General features: G+C 44.2%; 1 protein-coding gene across 5 annotated transcripts in view; it reads left to right on the top strand.

Annotated features, from left to right (window-relative positions):
* The window catches only part of Traf3 (TNF receptor associated factor 3), a 100,543-nt gene that overhangs the window by 61,373 nt on the left and 18,124 nt on the right, over nucleotides 1-21,046 (top strand). For all 5 annotated transcript variants that reach the window (XM_051196636.1, XM_051196640.1, XM_051196637.1 and 2 more), the window contains 5 exons: nucleotides 7,229-7,487; nucleotides 8,797-8,848; nucleotides 12,264-12,368; nucleotides 13,114-13,281; nucleotides 19,288-19,368. In XM_051196636.1, coding sequence (XP_051052593.1) covers nucleotides 7,246-7,487; nucleotides 8,797-8,848; nucleotides 12,264-12,368; nucleotides 13,114-13,281; nucleotides 19,288-19,368 — 648 coding nt within the window. In that variant the 5' untranslated portion in view covers nucleotides 7,229-7,245. The remainder of the gene's footprint in view (nucleotides 1-7,228; nucleotides 7,488-8,796; nucleotides 8,849-12,263; nucleotides 12,369-13,113; nucleotides 13,282-19,287; nucleotides 19,369-21,046) is intronic.

Here is a 21,046-nt window from a genome sequence, read left to right on the forward strand (position 1 = left end):
TAAAATGAGTAGAAATATATATACATAAAGTACAACAAAAATAACTTTAAAATTTGTGTCAGTGTACAAAAATCCATACCAGTGTAAAATTTATTGAGATTAATTGTGGCTTTTTAGATTGAAGGAGATTCAATAATGTACCCTTTTTTCCTATTATTTCTATACCCCCTCCTTCTTCTTTTCAGAAAGAGATCCCTGAATCTAACTAACCTTTGAGTAGTTTTTTTTTTTTCTTGACCAAGACCAGTAGCAACTTGCAGCCGGCCCCCCTAAACAATAATAAACATCCATAATCTACCAGATGACAAAAAACCATGGAACCTGCCTCTTGGGAATGTGGGTGTCGGTTTTTTTTGTTTTGTTTTGTTTTTTTTTTTTTTTTTTTTATAGACTGTTTTCTGTTAACATGGGTCTGGCATCTTTAGAGGATCCTGATAAAATAGAGATAATGGTCAAGTCCCAGGAAAACTCTGTAGTGCAGTCTTGCTGTACTGAGACAGTGCAAGGCTATTTGAGGTCCTGGTTGGAGCAGTCTAATAGGCTGGAGCAGTCTAATAGGCTGGACCTTCTTAACTGTCTTAATACTGTCCTGAGCAGTTTGTAGTCCAAAGCTGATCTTTGGGTTGTGTTTGTCAGCTCAGTGACATTTTCACAATCCAAGTGGAATTGTCATTGTGGGACCCCATCATCTTTTGAAGACTTCAAAAGGTTGCTGTTAGGAATGTTCATTGTTCACTGAGGAAAACTTAAACATTTTAAATGCCATATGCAGCATATCTGGAAGAGGTTAAAGGACCATCATTTATTAAATACACCCAGAATACACAGGCTTTATTCCTAAATACCTGCTTCAGGCTCAAGTCTGAAATCACATACAGGAAGCTACAGGAAGCCTAAGGTTAGAAAACACACACACACACACACATATATATATAATTTAATTAAGAGTCAACATTTAAAGAATTTAAATAAATCCAAGGGATATGAGATTAGTGACAATATAATAGTCCTTAGATTTTGATTTTGTTTTGTCCCATACCAACTGGCTCTTCTGACATGAGACAGAGACATTGGGTTTTCTTTTAACAAGCATGCTTGGGTATAGAGAAGGAGAGAGCTGCATTCCAACTCCAAAGACAGCTTTAGTTTTTAATTAAGTTGGAACTACATAAAGACCCTTTGCCTAACATGTCTGAGGAGAACTGCAAAAACAAACACTTTGAAAGATTTATGAAATTCTCTCCTGTTGGAAGTGTGCTACACCATTAGGCCAATTTACTCCTTTTCTTGGGACATTTTTCTCTGGATGATTGTCTCTTCTTCAGATGCTTCATTTGTCTTTAGATTCCTTAGTTGGATGCTTTTATTCTTCTGGGAAGACAGAAACAAAACCCTGCCCCAACCTTAACTTTGGGGAGCTTTTGTTTTTGCCAGGTTGAACTGCCACTCTGTTTGATGAACTATTGCTTGTCCTAATTTGTATTTGAAATTTTAGCAATTTTGATGGCATCCATAGCTTTTCCACTATGAAACAAAGGCAAAACCTCTTCCCCAGTGTAACACATTCCTGGTTTCCATTCTGAGGTCAACACATCCCTAAAGTATACAGGCTGCTTCAGTTCACTGTTTTTTGGGTTTTTTTCTTGTCTGTTACCCGGTGTCTCTCTGCAGCTACTGATCCTTTTTCATTAGCATTAAAACAACTAAAGTTAATAAAGCACTGTGCAGTCTATCTCTAGGGGTCTTCATTGCCCCTTCTGTTTATTAAGCATATCTTTTAAAGCACGATTAGATCTTTCTATAACTCTTTGTCTGTATGATTGTGTACTATACCTGTAATATACTTTATGTTGTAATATACTTAAAAAAATTACTTTGATGGAGCATCGTTTGTCTTAATTTGTACACGTATTCCCATAATGTCCATACCCTCTAATAAGTATGTGATTACACAGTTAGCTTTTTCAGAATTCAGAGCAGTTGCCCATTGAAATCCTGAATTGTATGGTGCACATACTTAATTTTCCAAAATCCACAAAATGAAATACATCCATTTGCCAAATTTTATTACTTTCAGTACTGTTAGGATTACGTCCTGCAGGTAATAGTGTCTGGCTACACAGAGAACAAGTAGGACATTTTCTTATAATTTTTTTGGCTTGTTGCTAAGTGATAGATTTTTTTTTTTAATCTTTGCTGTTAGTTAACTTGGCATTCCTTATGAAATTTTGACGCTTCTAGCACATTTCCTACCTTGTACCAGTGGGCCTGGTAGGCCTGTATGGGATCGGATATGTGTTATTTAAGGGATGATTTCTATTTCTAGTTCCTGTAATTCAATTAATAGTAAAGTTAATTCTGAATCATTGGGAATAAATTCAACAGTTTTAATATGTAAAAAATCTTTCTGCATATTGAGAATCAGTAAATATATTGAGAGGGTTTGGGAAATCCTATGCGAATCATAAGGTCTTTGAACTACTTTAACTTCCTCTCTTAAAACCTGTCTTTCGTGATTTGTTTGTATCACTGTAAAATGTGGGGACTCGGCATGTTGGTGTTCCTCATACAGTGTGAAGAAGGACCCAATTAGTTCATTTCATAAATTGACATCTCTTGTTTCAGGCCTGTTGTTAATCTCTCCCAAAAATATTACTGCAAGCTTTTTGCCAATGTTCATTTTCTGTCCATAATTAGGAAACTTCACCATTAGTAAAAGGTATCTTCTCTGCATAAGAGTTCATCTAAGAGCCAGGCGTTGATGGTGCATGCCTTTAGTCCCAGCACTTGAGAGGCTGAGTCAGGCGGTTCTCTGTGAGTTTGAGGCCAGCCTGAAATACAGAGCTAGTTCCAGGACAGGCTCCAAAGTAATATAAAGAAACCCTGTCTCAAAAGACAAAACAAAACAAAACAAAAAACAATTCCTGTATGAAAATGAGTAGAAGATATAATGACAAAGATACAATCAAGTTCTGGACCCAGGCAATCCACATGCACATCCTGTAACCTTTTTTTGTTTTTGTTTTTGTTTCTTTTATACCAGAGTCGATTCTCTCTCAGCCTCAGCCTTATCACCTTGTAAGGTTTGAAAAAAAATCACCCTAGTTCTTGAGTTGTTAACCAGTTGTGGACCATAGCCAGTTACTATCTCCCAGCAACTTTTGAAAAGCATTAAGAGTTCACAATTGGTCTCTCCCTGCTTTGTACCATTTGTGGTTGTTTTGTTTTGATGTTTTGGTGGGTTTTTGTTTTGTTTGTTTGTTTTTGTTTTGTTTTTTCAAGATAAGGACTCTTTGTGTAGCTTTGGCTGTCCTGGAACTCACTCTGTAGACCAGGCTGGTTTTGAACTCATGGAGATCTGTCTACCTCTACCTCCCAAGTGCTGGGATTAAGGCATGTGCCACCACCACCCACCTATGTGGTTAAATTTTTTTGTAATTGGTAAAAATATCCTAGGTAATTAATAGAATCCCCTCTTTGTATTTTTTTAGGAGCAATCTATAATCCCCAGCAAGACAATATTTTCTTTACTTCAAAAATTTTTTCTAAGGTATTTGCATTTGAATCCACTAGTAAGATATCATCCATATAATGTTAAATTATAGATTAAGAAAACTGTTTACAAATTATTTCCAATGACTCTTATACAAAATGTTGACACAAGGTAGAGCTATTTAACACCCCTTGTGGTAGAACTTTCCACTGATACCTTTTAACAAACTAAGCATTATTATAAGTAGGCACTGTGAAGGCAAATTTTTCTCTGTCCTGTTCTTGCAAAGGTATAGTAGAAAAGCATTTTTTAAAAAACCATTCAGATAATAGAGAAGGCAAGGGAATTCCAGTCTGTAAAGACCCCCATTGGCTGAATTACCTTATTTATGGCTCTCAAATCTGTTTACATTATTCATTTTCCAAAATTATTTTTAATGAGAAATATAGGAGAATTTCAAGGACTGGTCAATTCTTCAGTGTGTTGAGCGTTTAGCTGCTTCTGTACCGGCTGTTCTAATGCCTCTAATTTTTCTGACATTAAAGGCCATTGTTCTACCCAGACAGGTTTGTCAGTTAACCATTTTAAAGGTAGTGTAATTGGTGTCGTCACCACGCCATCATCTGTTGTGTCCTGTTTCTGTACAGCTTGAACAGTTTGTGACCACTCCTAAGCAGGTTTATTTCTAATATTTCTCTCAGAAGCATTTTCTACTTTACAGTTTATTTCTGAGATTGGATCTGTGTTTTCCATTGCCGTATAAATCATATATATCACTATAAATTTATTGTTATGTTAGCCATATATACTTTTAATTTTTCTATCTGTCCTTCTGGCCCTAAACATTAACCCATCTTGAACTTTGTTTTACTTGTAATAAAATTCCAATTCCAGAAAGTTGAGCATTTATCTCCTGAAGAGGTTGATCTGGATGCCAAGATTTGGGTAAAATTATTGTTACATCCATGCCTGTGTCAACCAAACCTTCAGTTGCAATGCCATTCATTCATTTTTTTGGTTTGATCTCTGGTCATTTATAAATACCTACTAAAACTGTTTTGTCATCCAGAAAAGTATGATTTTTTTAACAATAAGCATTAGGTCCCTTAATTGCTCTGTGTGGGAGTTTCCCCCATGCTGACAGGGAATGATTATTAAACTAAATTTGTCATGGGGTTCTGTGAGAGGACCCCAAGGTATTTCCCAATGGCAGTGTGTTTCCTTGCCCTGAAGCCGTGAGTAGCTGAAATCCTCATTGGTTTTTACATTGCACAGGATTAGATCTGTGTTTTAAAGTTCTCTGTTCATGGAGTCAGCTTGTCACAAATGGTTTGAGGTGAGTGTCACTCAGCAGGTGCATACTGAGCACCCCTTACCCATCAGGCACTGCTCTCAGCTGAAGAGATCCCAAACCCCATCCTTAACCAGGTCTGTTATTCTCCAGAGGGGAGTGGCATGGAGCAAGCACAAAGGATTGCTTGGAGCTCCTTTAGAGGGAGGGGCACTGCGGTTGGACCATGCACAGAATGGTCGGTAGTGGGCAGCCAGTGAGCTCCTTGCACATCTTCAGTCCAGGCCACTTTCACACATAGCTCAGAAAGGCAGGTCCTCAGTATGTGAACAAGCTTCTTAGTGTCAGACCAAAACAAAGTCCCTGCGCCCATGAAATCTACTTAAAAATTAGTTTCCACATCCATAGGTTTAATACAAACCATAGCAGCATTCTCTTTTATTAAAGCTTGCCCAGGTGTGGCTAGACCATCCCTTCATTAATTTTTCTGCTGCTGATAGCCATTTTTGTACATCCCTAGCCATGAAACATTTGTCTCTTGCACCTCAGAAAAAGCAGCAGAAAACAACCTGAGCAGGGCTTAGGGGAAGAGGAGGACTGGGCTCTGTTCCAGCCTTCTCCTGAGCTCTTGAGTCTGCTCTGTGCCTCTGGCATGTGGGGTCTCCGGGTACTAGGTCACAGCTCTGAGTCTCACACTGATGTGACAAGTGGGGGAGGCCTGGGGGTCAAGGCTCCGGATATTGTGAGCTGACAGGATCTGTACCATTTGGGTTTAGAGGGTTGTTTTTGAGATGGTTTTCATGGATCCCAGATTGGCCTCAAACTCAGCAGAGGGTGGCCTTGAACTACTGATCCTCCAGCCTTTGCCTCTGCGTGTGCTAATGTTACAAGTGAATGCCACCATGACACATTTTATTTGATACTAGGGATCAAATCCAGGCCAACTCTCTACCAACTGTATTGTGTACATGCCCAGTCAAACCCATACATTTTTTTAAGTAGCAAAAATAATCACAATACATTTCTTAAGGAAACTGGTTACTTTTGAAAGAGCCTGTTTACTTAGCAGACACATGACATGGTGTGGAAAAGGATTGGGAGTGGGAGACAGGAAAATAAACTTTATTTTGGAGGCCACCACAGGCTTCTTTCTGAAGGTCTTCTCTGATCTGCTTTCCTGCTGAGGTACACAGGGGACAGGCCTTGTGGGGCTGTGTAAGCTGAGCCACCCAGAAAGGTGTCTGAGGAACTTCTCAGTGTACTAAGAGGCACAACCGCCCACCATTACAAGTTTCTTGTATGAAACTCAACACTGATTGTAGAACATCCACTAAGGAAGGAAACCAGTCTTTTTACCACCATCTGAACTCACTTTGCCTGTGCTGGACTACTGAAGGTGATTAGTTGGTGTTAATGTGTATTGTTGATGCTGGCTATAATTTTCATTAAAGCCAGTGTTTCCTCAGAAATCTAGTTAACTCTCTGTGTTCTTGCTTAGTTTGGCTTACTTGGCCTCAGGGCTGGCCTGACAAAGTCTTTTCAGGGATCTCTGTGGCTGATTGGGGGGGGGGTTACTCTCGTTGTCCATCATGGGACTTGCAGGTGGGAGGCAGAGAAACTGGTACCCAGGTGTGGCAAGTGAACCTGTGCAGGGGGCTCAGGAGACCCATCCAGTCCATGTCCTCTGCCAGCCTGACCTGAGCACCTTTACACTTGCCTGGATCTCAGTCCCCCAGAGAGACCCTACTCTGTTCCTCACAGGCTCCATGTAACAGTGCCATCCGTGGCTCTGGTGTGGGGGCTCACTCAGGACAATCCAGGCTTCATAAACTGAGGGCAAAGGGCAGGCACACTCACACATGGCTCTTGTGGTCTGGAAACACCCCATTTACAGTAAGTAGTACTGCTGGGACAAGAGGTAGTGGGCGAGACACAGGCCCACTCTGTTTTATCAGTATGGTTGGTTATGGTGTGGGGTTGACCGGAAAATAAAATTGGCCAAGAATGGCTGTTGCTAGGACTGGGAGGTGGGTGGTTCAGCAGCTTGAGTGCCTTTTGCTCTTACAGAGGACCCAAGTTGTGTAGCATCTGATGCCTTTTACTTCCAAGGACAACTGCATTGACTTGTGTTTCTACAGGTGTAGATCTCACACACACTTTAAAATACATGCATGTGTCTTTTGAAGATTCTTGGAAATACAGTTTACTAAGTCTTACAAAGTTTTTGAATAACAGTGATAACAATGCCATCTGGATAAACATAAAGAAGGAAATAACGTGGTCATGTCTTTCTCCATGGCAGACTAAGGCTGGGAAGGATTCAGGTGCACTGTTTAAATACTGGAAGTATGAGCCTTGGGCACTTTTTCTTTTTCTGCTGTTTGTTAGGCCTTTTTAAGGGATGAGGGGATGACGTACATTTACCATTATTTTTCTCCTGGCAGAATTTCCTTTTCCTAAGATGGAGTCGAACAAAAAGATGGACGCTGCTGGCGCACTGCAACCCAACCCATCACTCAAACTGCAGCCTGATCGCAGTGCAGGGTCAGTGCTGGTGCCAGATCAAGGAGGCTACAAGGAAAAGTTTGTGAAGACAGTGGAAGACAAGTATAAGTGTGAGAAGTGCCGCCTGGTGCTGTGCAACCCAAAGCAGACTGAGTGTGGGCACCGCTTCTGTGAGAGCTGCATGGCTGCCCTGCTCAGGTGAGTGCCTGGCCAGGGCAGCTGAATCCCTCCCTCTTCACCTGTTCCTCTCAAAACCGTGAATGCTTTTACATCCAGCTTCAGAGGCCTTTGGGAAACTGAGTTTTCTGAGGCCTCTGCGCCTTGCCCTACCTGCCTCCCATCCCACTCCCCCAGGTTTCTCTCCTGAAGTCCCCTCAACGGTGTCAGCACTCTGTCCACAAAGCCTCTACCCCCAATCTGTGTTGCTGTATTCTGCTCAAGAAGTTCATGTTTATGGTGGTGATGGCAACTGATCATAAATCCTTAAAATAGGAGGTTGTGGGGGCTGGAGAGATAGCTCAGTGATTGAGAGCATTGACTAGTTTTTCCAGAGGTCCTAAGTTCAATTCCCAGCAATCTCATGATGGCTCACAACCATCTATAGTGGGATCTGATGCTCTCTTCTGGTGCTCAAGCATACATGCAGACAGAACATTTTATATATATATATATATATCAAATAAATAAAATAGAAGGGTATCACTGGGCCATGGTACATGAAGGTCAGGATCATATGTAGGACAAAACAGGTGTAAGTATGCATTCTTGCCTAGGGGGTACACATAGAACTTGTACCCAGATCCTAGAAGCTCATGAGCCTTATGGGTTGCTATGGTAAAATCACAAGGTAAAGTTGGAGTTAGAGGACAGAAGTTGAATTGGCCAGGGAAGAACTTCATCCTGTAGCTGTTACATATTTTCCAGGCATGGTGCTTGGCACTCAGATCACTACAGGACATACCCTTAGAAAACATTAGCTTGAGAGGACCACCCTCTCTCCAACTGGCCACTCACACCTGGGTGCCTGAGACCAAGGCCAAGCCCAGGAGCCAGCCTCTTGTGCACCCACCCCCTCATCACAGCCATTCCCTGGACCCACACGCCCACTTGGCTTTGCCTGCTGAGGGAGAAAGGCCTAGTTGAACCTAGGTGCCACTGGCATCTGTATTCGTAGTGAGATTGTCTTTAGCCCTTCAGTACCTGGGGTACTCTACCACAGGTCCTCTCTGAGTACCATTGTGGCACCAGTAGGACATGCCATTTTCAGGTTATTTGTGTCTCCCATTGGGACTGAGTTACTGAATGTAATAGCTTACTTTTGAAAACTTACCATATTTTTTTAAGTTTGGTTCTTTCTCTCCTGTGGATTCCTATTTAACTTGGATTTTTCCATGGCACCGTGGAGGCCTGCCTGCTGCTGAAAGCTAGAACAGGCCTGACTGCAAAGGGAGTGAACCTGAGGGAAGGAAGGGCTGCTGCTCTAACATGCTTACTTTGTTTCCTTCAGCTCCTCGAGTCCAAAATGTACAGCGTGCCAAGAGAGCATCATCAAAGACAAGGTACCTTACCTGTTTCCTTTCCTCAAGACTGGCTCTGTAGTCCAGGGTGGCCCCAGTCTTAACAATTATCTTGCCCCAGCCTTGGAGTGCAGTGGTGTGGCACCCTGCTGGGCTCCTTGCTGGTGGGTACATTTCACATAGCTTGCATTTGTTGCCCTGGAATTGAGCTTAAATTTTTATTTTGTTTATTATTGGGGGGAGGTTGTATATATGCCATAGTCTTTGTGTAGAGGTCAGAGAACAACATTATGGGATTCTCTCATTCTGTCTTTAATTGGATCCTGGGGATCAAATTCAGGTTGCCAGGTTTGCACAGAAAATAATTTACCCTTTGAGCCACCTTTTCGCATAGCCATTGTACAATGCATTAAAATTCAGTTTTGTTTCTCTTGTTTGTTTGTTTGTGCTTCAAACTCACAGAGATGCTCCTGCTTCTGTCTCCCGTGCACACCACTGCCAGTTACTTCAGTTTAAAATTACACCCTAACCCCAGTACTTAGGAGGCAGAGACAAGTGAATCTCTGGGAGTTCTAGGCCAGCCTTGTCTACATAGCCAATTCTAGGACATCCAGAGCTATAATAAAGTGACTCTCTTGAGAAAAAAAGTTAATATCTTTGTGGAGAGGTGAGGGTGGGAAGCTAGCTCAGGCTAGCCTTGAACTCACTTAGTAGCTGACATCCTGTCTCAGTACCTACTTCATGCAATACTGAGGATATGTCAAGTATTCTATGCAAGTATACCACCAACCGAGTTAGATCTCCAGTTCCTTGGGTTTTGTTTGTTTTCTGAGACAGGATTTCACTATGCAGCCGTGGCTGGCCTTGAACTCATCATAGAGATCTATGCGCCTGCTTCTGCCTCCAAATATGGCAAGTCCCTTGGGATTTTCCTCCCTCCCTCCTTTTCTCCCTCCCTCCCTTGTTTTGTTTTGTTGTGTGTGTGTGGAGGGGGGGGGTTAGGTCTTCTATGTAGCCCATCCTGGCCTGAAATTCATGGCAGTCCTGCCTCAGCTTCCTAGGATTACAGGTATGTGCCACAATACTCAGCCCTTAGTTTTTGACAGTGGTACATGCTCCAAGGCCTGACATGTGTTATGTGAGTGCCTGGGCAGACTAGGAAGAGGGGGAAGATTCAGACACATTTGTCGGTCTTCTGCTATAAATCCTGCAGGACACTCTGTTGTCGTAGCCATAACCGTGTGAGTCCCAGCTGTCCCACAGGAAGGTACATGAGGAGTGGGCTTGTCAGAAGTGCTGAGGTGCCTGTTACGGCAGCGTCTGTCGCTGCTGCCATTGTAACTCTTTTCTCATACAGCTTGCACTCAACTTTGACACTAGCTTTTACCTTCAAACGTGCCCGTGGGGGCTGGAGGGATTGAATTTGTTCTCGCTCCCCTTCACTTGTGTCTTAAGTGCTGAGACAGTGAATGAGATCAGCTTTCCTCTGCCCGTGAGGATGTCAGTGCACTTAGAGAGTGGGTACCACTGAAACGTCCCCCATCTTCTTCCTGTACCCAGTCCATCTCCTTTTCCCTGGCCCATGGCCACCCACGTACTGCTAAGCCCTTCCAGGCACACTTGTAGCTTAAATCAACTCCCTCATAAGGACTTAAATGTCAATAAAATGTGTATTATTCCAATATTCTGATTAATGAACCTAACAATTTTTAATGTAGGCTATTAAATCCCACAGTAAGAGTCTTGCTCTGGGGTTTCCTGTCAAAAGCATTTGCAAGTGTTGGACTTGCTGACCAGGGTAGCCCAGGTGAGGCAGCTGGCCACAGGGCCCCTGGCTTTAGGGAGAAGAGCTGCTGCTGGTGGAGCTTGTTCTGGATAGTTAGAGAGGAAGTTAGCTAACCCTCCCTGCTTTTCTTGGCACATTAGCATATCTCTGCTGCTGAAGACTCTAGCCAGTTACAAAAAAGCAGGACACTTACCCACTCCTCATTTTGTTTGTTTGTTTTGTTTTGAGACAGGGTTTCTCTGTGTAGCCCTGGCTGTCCTAGAACTCTGTAGACCAGACTGGCCTTGAACTCAGATCCACCTGCCTCTGCCTCCCAAGTGCTGGGATTAAAGGTATATACCACCAAGCCTGACTCTTACCCCACTCTATTTCTTAACATAGCAGTGGACCTACCTTATTCACATGTATTGACAAGTGTGACTGAGAAAGAAGTTAAAGCCAGCCACAAGCTACCGTGGCTATTTTTCATATCATTCATTCACGATTATGATCCCTATTTTTCTCCTCCTCTCCCCTTTCTCCTCCCCTCCCCGCCTCTCCCCTTCCCTGAGGCAGGTTCTCTTTACACAGCCCTTGCAGGCCAGGAGCTCTCTGTAGACCAGGCTGGCTTCAGACTCAGAGAGAGTCTCTTGCTCTGCCTTCCAAATGTGATTAAAAGTATGCACCACTACTCCAGTTTCTAACCTGGTTTTTGAAACAGGATCTGTCCATTGATCCAGGAGCTTGCTGATTGGATGGACTAGCTGGTTAATAAGCTCCAAAATCCTGTCTTCGCCTCCCCAGCACTGGGATTCTAGGTGCACACACACCACCACACTTGAGTTTTATGTAGGTGTCAGCGTCCCAGCTCAGATCTTCATGCTTGTACAGCAAAGCACAGAGGTGACTGGAGCATCTCTGTTTCCAAATTTACCAGCTACTGATTCTGTCTCTGCCTGGGAGTTTGGAAAGGGCATGTTAAGTGCCCTGTCTTCCTGTCTCAGAATATTGACAAGTGGGTGTGTCTCAGAAATGCCTGAGGACCAAGATGTTCATCCTTATAACACATATTTAAAGCTTCCTTTGGGCTAAGATGTGGCTCTGTGGTAGAGTGTTTCCCTAGCATGCTCAAGGCCCTAGGAATCCATCCTCTGTGGGGAAAATAGAAAGGTAAAGAAAACACAGGATCCTCTAGTAAAAACTGAGTTATAAGCAGCATACACTAAGAAGGAACCAAAATTGTTTCATACATTGCCCCAGAGCATTTCCTCCCCCATAACTGTTGGTCAGATTCTGACAAGCTTCTGTACACCGTGCTGAGCTGCTAGCATGTCACCACATCCTTTGGCAAGAGGTATGCCTCCAGGACCATCTGCTGCTTATTGGCTGGGAGCTTGAGCCTGCCCTGTCCTGAGTCTGTCAGTACTCGAGGACTATAGTGCTCTAAAATGCTTCACCCAACCTGTCTTCTGATTTACCTAATAAAAGATAGTGGTTACAGTTATATGAGTTAAATGGTGTCTCGTAGTGGGGCCAGCTCCTTCATTGTACTTCCAGAAATTAAGATTGTCCTTAATGCTTTCTGAGGCACACTTAAGAGTTGCTCTTAGCTTTTTAGAGTGGTTTTGCCTTGTCCAATGGCAACATGTGAAGATTAAGAAGTATTAATCCTCTAACTACCTTTCAATTCAGGTGTTTAAGGATAATTGCTGTAAGAGAGAGATCCTGGCCCTTCAGATCTACTGTCGGAATGAAGGCAGAGGCTGTGCAGAGCAGCTGACTCTGGGGCATCTGCTGGTGAGTACCCAAGAGGTCCCAGGACTAGAGCAATCTCTGTTCAGCTATGAGCTGCCTCACCTCATCTAAATGCCTGGCCAGTTTCCTATATTCTTTTCCAACAAAACCATGCAAGAGTGTCCAATCCCTAGTACACAAAGTCACTTTTTATGACATCAGTGGATTATCATCCTCTGCTGCCCTACCTAGAATTAAAGAAATAAGAGTTGGGTTTTAATTTTAAAGGCACTGTATAACTTTATTTCTGCCATGAAATTTCACATAACTTAAGGTTGCTTTTTTATTTTTAATTTGTGTATTTCATTCAGAGTGGATACTTGAATTAGAATAAAGGGTTTAAAGGGTTGGCGTGTTGTGTGTGTATCTATAGTGGTGGTGTTTTTGTGGGAGGGGAATTTGACACAGATTTTACTCGTGTGTGTGTGTGTGTGTGTGTGTGTGTGTGTGTGGCTTTTGACACTGGTCTTGCTGTATAGTTCAGACTGGCTTTGAATTCGGGATCTCTGCTATGACGACAGGTCAGGTCTGTATCATCACATCTGACTGAAACAGTTCTTAACAGAGACACCCCCACTCCCCAGCTGTGGTAACAGAGAACAAGTGCATGGTCCCTTACTCAAATGTGTGCTGAAGAAACATAAGGTGCATACCATGAGCCTGTGTCTCTGGTTGTGCTCGCCACTCTACTGGCCGTTACAGTCTGCCAGTTCAGTTTGTCAGCTGAGAACTTTGGTTTGTTCTACAGGTGCACCTAAAAAGTGAATGCCAGTTTGAGGAGCTTCCCTGTCTTCGGGCGGACTGCAAAGATAAAGTATTGAGAAAAGACTTGCGGGATCACGTGGAAAAGGCCTGTAAATACCGTGAGGCCACATGCAATCACTGCAAAAGCCAAGTCCCCATGGTCACACTGCAGGTGCGATGCTGCCTCTTCTCTTCACGCCCCTTCTGCTCAGCTCAGGTGCACTCCCTCTGCAGAGATGGCCATTCTAACAGGACAAAAAGAAAGGGGTTAAATAGCAGTTTCATCCAACTTTATTTCAGAGTAAAACTGTATTTGTTTTGCCTATTTTGATTTATATAATTAACACTTTCCATTGCCTTGATTGACTCATTTGAGATGTCAAAATGAAGACTGATGATTGAAAAAAGGTAGAATTTGTAACTTGTCCCAAAGAATAGCCTCAAATTTTGATGGAGTACTCATCTTCTCACAGCTGTATGACACAACTATCACTTACAACAGGCTCATTTATCCTGCACTGTCAAAGGCAGCTGTCTGTCTTAGGGAGAGACGAGGGTTTCAGTGTTTTCCTGCCTCGTTGTTTTGGCACGGTCTGTGGCATTTTACAATGGAATCATTTCTGTGTGAAAAATGAAAAGGGTAGAAGACCAACTTCAAAAACAGTCACTCATCGAGTAAACACTGGTTATGTACCTACTGGGTGCCACGCCATTCCAGGACAATGACTGCTTAAAGGTTCCTGAGAGGGAGCTTAGGCCAGGCAGATGGGGACTGTTCTTTGTGGTGGTATTGGGGTCATCAGAAGTGCGACTGTTGGTATAGCCAGGATACAAGGGCCAGTGCTGAGTGCCCAGTGTTGTCTTGGAACATGTGGTGGTCACCATATCGGAGAGTCTCCTGTCCTATGAAATGAAGTGTGTCCTCTTCTGTCTCAGCACTCACTCCCATAAGCAGCCAGGCCTGAATCTGGGCCTCATTTTATCTGAACATCTTTTTCTTGTAGAATACTGTAGACATTCCCAGTTACTAAGCCTTTAAGTGTCTTCCTTAGAATGTGTCATAGTTGAGTAGTTTATCCAGTAACAAACTTCCAATGAGACACTCACCTAACAAGTAGCTATCCAGGCTAGACATACGTTAATATACTGCTGTCAAAAGTTACACTTTGATTTTGCAGAGATCAATTTTTTCCAGAGTAGAATCAAGTAGCTTTCATTTGAGAAGGAACTGAAGGCATGTCAGTTAGATACCACATAAGCAGCCACCTCTGAACAGCATGCGAGGCTGTAGAGCCAGGAGAAGGTATGGTTAACCACGCGTTGATGGCACAGGGGCTGCTTGAAGTTTCTATCATTAGTCTGCAGGTGTGCAGTTAAAGTCCTACAGTATGGAAAGCACTGTGACTGCACATCACATACGAAGGCGTACTTGTTCCGTGTGAGTCTTTAATTAGCAGCACAGATGGAGGAGAAGCTGGACCTAGAAGCAGTTTGAGAGCTGAATCTCACATCTCTGGAGGCCTTCTCGATGGAAACTGGCTGCGGGCTCCTTTGACAGTGCCACTAGCATACTCTGCTGTTGCTTTCCTTCTGCTTTGGGTTACTCGGGATAACTCAGGGCCATCTTCAGACACTGTCAGCATTCATCCAGGCTGGCCTTAAATTTGGCATCATCCTGCCTTGGCCTCCAAGTAGTCAGTCACCAGGATGTGGTACCCCAATGGCTTTTCATTTTTGTTTTGAAATAGGTTCTTTTGTAAAAGTCCAGACTGATCTTAAATTTACTAGGTACCTGAGGATGACCTTGAACTCCTGATCTTCCTGCCATCACCTCCTAAGAACTAGGATTATGGGTGTGGGCCACAATCTGCCTATATTAAGGCCTGTGTTGCTCTCTCCTCTGGTTTTCGGGCCCTTGCATCATCCTAACAGTGGAAGCCAGGGCACTGAGCCGTGTGTCTGCATTCGCAGCAGTGTATTTGACCAGCATGCATGCTTCACACCTTTGCCTGAGCATTCCCTCCCGACACTGACGAAGCAAGTGTGCACTCACGTCTTTGTGTAACTGAGAAGGTTCTGTGACTGCTCTGGGCTGCCTCTCCTTCTAGTTAGTGCCAGGATTGCATGCCCAAATCTTTTCTTTCTTTTTTCTTTTCTTTCTTTCTTTTTTTTTTTTTTTTTTTTTTTTTTAGGTCTAACACAGTCTCCCAGCAGTGGAATGTGCCACGCTGCAGTATAGATTAGGACCCGTGGCACACACTGCATAGCTGGCAATACATTGCTGCCAGTGTCTGTTACAGGACCAAACCACATGCAGTTCCTGAGGTAAACTGTATTTTAATAAAATCTGAATACCACCTCAATGAAACTTTTTAAGTAAAAGGCAGAAATGCAAGATTCAGCATTGTTTTAGTGGTTACTTGCAGGAAATAAGGATGAGGTAGGTAGACAGTGTTGATCAAGCTCTCCACCTAGGCAGTGTTTCATGAATGTTCATTGCATAGCTAGGCTTTGTGTTTCCCACATGTGCACACATGTGCCGTCAAACTTGCAGTCATGGGAATGCACACCTATAGTCTAACACTTGAGAGGCAGATGCAGGGATTCAAAGCTACACTGTTTTCTAGGTAACAGTCTTCTTACAAACCACTACAAAATATATCAAGTTTTTGTTTCGTTTTGTTTGTGACAGAGTCTCATTTGTACCCCTGCTGGCCTAGGACTTGCTGTGGGATCAGGCTGACCTCACACTCACAGAGGTCTGCCTGCCTTTCCCACATGCTGGGTTAAAGGTGTGCACCGTGTGCGTGCCTGGCCCGAGTCTCTTGTCTGTTTTCAGGGTGCACAGGTGCACTCTTTTCCTGAGCTGTTAGAACACAGTATCGCCAAGCATCAGATGGCAGCTTACAGTCATCCATAACGCCATCTTCTGACCTCTGTGGGTACCTAGTACACACAAGGCGCACAGACATACATGCAAGCAAAAACACTCACACAGCCATGAAATGTTGCTGCTGTTCACAGCAACAACTTCGAGAGAATACTTCCCACCTGCTCCGGGACACCCTGGTTGCTATTGATCCTTGCCTGGAAGCTGCACCTCTCCTGCTCTGTCTCTGTGTTTAGCTGGCTGCTCCTGAGTCCTTGCTTCTCTAAGAATGCAGTCATGAGACCAAGGGCCTTGTCTTAATTAATGACAGCTGCAAAGAACCAGATCCAGTAAGGTCCCATCCGAAGTTTCTGAGTGGACATGAGCATCACTGTGGGAGAACACTATTTAGTCACTTTTATGGGTAGAAGTCCTGAACAGGCAATTCAGTGAAAAGAAATATCTGTGATTAATAGCAAGAAACCAATTCACAATGCCTTGAGCTGAAGAATCCCCATGCTTTGTATCCCTTCCATTAGGTTGTCACAGATTAAAAAGTATGGTAGAATTAGTAAAGTGCAAGAATATGCTTTTTCATGATGATGATGAGATTCCAAATTGGGGTCAGGTCATTGGAGGGCAATTTAGCAACAGTTCATCAAAATCTAATTTAAAACGTGCATCTAGCTGGGTGGTGGTGTTGCACACCTTTAATCCCAGCACTCAGGAGGCAGAGGCAGGTAGATCTCCTTGAGTTTGAGGCCATCCTGGTCTTCAAAGAGAGTTCCAGGACAGCCTCCAAAACCTACAGAGATACCCTGTCAGGGTGGGTGGGTGTGTGCGCGGCGCTTTTGATGCTTTTAAAACCTTCTCCTGGACATTCTCACATAGTTATCCAAAAGTACATACATGCCTCATTCTCCCAATCAGCCGGCCCCATCCTCCCCCAGCCCTGCTTACCCAAACCTCCTCCAGCACTGTCTTGATCTTCCCCCTCTGCTATGCTTGCGTTGATGAGGCGCCAGGCCAGTGTCCAGCCCTGAGAATGAAGATGGGTTTGGGGAAGAAATAGAACACCTGTGGTCCCTTACTATGTTCCAGTGTCCCTGCTCTGTGGACTCGAGGCCTCCACTCTTGGGGTGGTGGGGAGGTAGCGTGATCACACTTGGTTCACAGACAGATGTGGTCAATATCAGAGAAGCAAGGCTAGTTACTGGAGTTTCCTCTGAAATGTACAGAATGCCTTGACTTCATGGTTCTTGAAACCTCTGGATCCAGGCAAACCCCACATGCTGGGTGTAAGCATTTTGATGGCTTGGATGGGATGGACAGGGATTCTGGCACTCAGGAACCAAAGAATACTGATTGTTACAGCTCAGGTGGAAAGGTATTCTGGCACTCAGGAGTCACAGAACACTGAGTATTACAGCTGGGATGGAAAGGTATTCTGGCACTCAGAGCGAAGGAATACCACGGGTCACAGTAAGCATAGCAGCTTACAGCCCTGCTTTAGGAAAAGGCTTCCCCAGTGTATCAGCTCTGCTCTGGCAGGGGATGCTTTTCCTGGCTAAGTTGTTACATTTCAGCCCCCAGTTCCCTGGAAAGTGGAGTGTAACAACTTTGTTTTACCAAGGGAAGTTTTCCCTGTTAAAAAGTGTTACAACCCTGCTCTGCTCTACTCAGGGTCATGTCTGCATCTCTGCTCCAGCAAAAGAAGGTCTCACCCAAACCTCATTCAAGAGATTTATTGGGAGGGAAGAATCCACAAGAGTGGCTGTCCTCTGCCTGGGGTGGCAGAGGACAGACACAGGTTTACATGGAGCTCCTTAGGGGTTGGGGTTTTCCCAGGGAGATTTCCAGGGTGAGGATTGGTCAGATTTCAATCCTTGAGCTCAGACTGGCTCAAGGCTAAATCTTATGCTCAGGGATTGGTTGGTTTTCTGCACAGGTTTAGGGTTAGGTTTGGCTCTGGTTTCAGAGCCAAAGTGTGTTCCTCTCGTTGGTCTTTTTAGCCTTTTGGCTCTAATTTTAGGACCAGGGTGTATTTCTTTCCCTGGCTTTGCTCAGCGTGTGCTTCTTTAGTTGGTCCTTTTCCCTTACATTGGATCCTTGTGCAGCCAGTCCCGGGAGGGAAATTCTGACCAGGTTCTCTGTGTCCAGCCCTCTGGTCAGTATGGAATGGTATGGACTTGCTTACCAGGTGTTCTGGGGGACCCTGCTCAGCAGATGCAGTGCTCACACCCAGAAGGCCCAGTCCTTCAAAATTCCAGAAGATTGAGCCTGGTTCCCTCCTCAGGTCAGGGTCCTCTGTTAAACATGTACTTCTAGCTAGGTGGTGGCACTCACCTTTAGTCTCAGCACTTGGGAGCCAGAGCCAAGCGGACCTCTTGAGTTCAAGGCCAGCTTGGTCTACAGAATGAGTTCCAGGACAGTCAGGGCTACACAGAGAACCCTGTCTCAAAAACAAAAACAACATCAACAACAATAAAATAAAATTAAAGACATGCACTTCCCTTGTACGGGCCACTGTTTTTGGTCCTGTCCCTGCCTGGTTTGACTGAACTAGTGCCATGGTCCAATTTATCCACGTAAAGGCAAATGTCACCAAAGGCCAAAGGAACTAGAAAATCTACTGAGACCTAGCAGTATCCCGGGACTCGGAAGAGCTGCCGAGCACCTAACTGAGCAGCAGTTGCTGTACTGATACTTCTTTCTGTCTCTGGCTTTGCCTTCGTTGTGAGTCTAGCAGTGCTTTCTGGGCCCTTGGGTTTGATGTCCTCAACCCTTGGATGTTCGCCTTGGCCTTTTTATGGTCAGGTGCTCCTGGCACTGAGATTACCAGTCCTTATTTTTCTGCAGAGCTAAAGATCGTTCCATTTCAACAGGGCCTAGACCAGAATTTGTCTGTACTTGTGTACTAAGATAATGAAGGCAAGATTTCAGGACAGTATCCAGGGGACCATGCTGTTTTCACTTACTGGAGAGGCGTCCTGTCCAGATACAGACTGAAAGGCCAGAGGAAAATCCAAGCGTGGGCATTTGACCAAGCCTGCACTGTCCATAGGGCCCTTGGCCTGAGATCTGCTGGGGAAGGAGCTGGCGGTAGGGGTCACCAGCAGTGTGCGCCATAAATTCCCACTGAGTCAGCTCTGACCTGACGTCACAAGGTCCCAGACACTCGTGCTCTGTTGAGTGTGATGTGGTAGTGGTTGGCACAGATTCCGTTGTGTCTACATTGAATGGTGGGCATTGAGAAGGTTGAGCTTTGCTGGTCCACACACACTTGACACACTTCCTTTTCCTTTGTAGAAACACGAAGATACTGATTGTCCCTGTGTGGTGGTGTCTTGCCCCCATAAGTGCAGTGTCCAGACTCTTCTGAGACGTGAGGTAAGGCACAGCCAGGGGCCCAGGCAGGAGCCCTGAGTCATGGCCATCTTTATAGTAGTCCTCATTCATGGTTGACTATGGTAATGTGTGTAACAAGAAAGACAAAACTGACAGGACTTTCTGGAAGTGAGAAGCAAACAACAACAAAAAATGCTATAAAAAAGGTAAATTCAGGATTGAAAATACTAAGAATTGGAAAAAAAATGAATAATCTACAAATGTAAGTAATGGTGGTACTTTAAGTTTTTTGGAAGCAGTCTTTAAATCTACAAAGTAATGAATTGTCTCGACAAAAAAAAAAAAAAAAAAAAAAAAAAAAAAAAGGAATTTAACTCTTCTAAAACCATTTGACCATCTCATGGTCAGGGCACTGCTTGAGGGGAAATAGATACTGAAACCATCCTTAGGCACACATGTGAGGAGTCCCATGACTGTGCATTACGTCCTGCAGGCTGTAAAATGGGCAGGTTTTGCCATTGATTTCATTTGATCTGTCTATAAGAATAGATCCATGTGGAAAATTCCAGGGGTTCCTAACATTTTTACATGGGACCTGACCTAGAGCCCCCATGATTGCTTAGTGTCTGAGGCTCTCATCTTTGGAGCCTCTGGAGTCTTGTCCAGCAGCCTGGTATCTCTGGGCAGTTGAAGGAAGGCAGCCTAGAAACACTAGCTGCTGTGGGCCTAGTGCTTGGGGTACAGAGAGCTGGGAAGACCCTGAGAACCTTGCTCGCCTAGGTGCGTCCTCCCAGACAGTGCCGGTGAGGTCGGTGTCAGGCCTCTCGGATGACCTGGGAGAAGAACAAGTAAATTCTCCATGCTGGCCCCCTGGAAGACCCTTCTGTTAAAGTTAGTGCACAGAGAGTCTAACTGCTAAAATGACCCCACAATTTATAACCCTCATTTCAGTTCTGTCCGTTCAGGGCTCTGAATTAAGGTGAACAGTAGCCTCCGAGTTACTTTTATTTCAAAATAAAATTTTAAACTGCATTTCTCTTGGCTTTAATGAAAGGAGCTGTTGGGCTGTGCATTAGTTTTGCATTTGTTCCAAGACTCTTATGAATTCTTCAGGGCTCTGAGTGTACTCATAATAAACCAAGTTAGGAAAAGATAGGACAGTGAGTTTTTAGTAGAAATAACATGTCAGGACAGCGTGCCCTGTTTGTAACATTAGAAGTGATAGCCCGTCGAAATAGTTACAGTGGCCCTGGAAGAATCTCACACCTTTAAGTTTTAGTCCATGCTGACCTGCCTGTGGAGCCCTCTGGGTACTTCCTCTGAGTCCAGCCCAGGGTATTCAGGAGAACTGCAAGCACACTTTGCTGCTGATCTTCATGACTGCCTAAATAACAGGCCCTTTTCTATGTGGTTGGTTGTGGTGAGGCCCTCAAGGCCCCTTTCCAGGTTGCCTGTCTTCTGACCCATCATAAAAGAGTCAATGAGCAGAGAAAGAAGGGATCTCTATTTGTCCCTCATTCGTAAGTACCAAGCATAGAGAATAACCTTGGTCCTGATAGCCCGAGGAAAATTGCAAAACTACACAAAGGAGCATCTACCTGTGTCTGCACAGACCTTGTAGAACAAGAGCTGTGAGGAGAGGCAGCAGGCACATAGATAGCATTTGTGTTCCAGCCCACGGCAACACAAGTCCAGGCACAAGTCTGTCTCTAGGGTACAT

The sequence above is a fragment of the Phodopus roborovskii genome, unplaced genomic scaffold, assembly GCF_943737965.1.
Source record: "Phodopus roborovskii unplaced genomic scaffold, PHOROB, whole genome shotgun sequence".
NCBI classification, from domain to species: domain Eukaryota; kingdom Metazoa; phylum Chordata; class Mammalia; order Rodentia; family Cricetidae; genus Phodopus; species Phodopus roborovskii.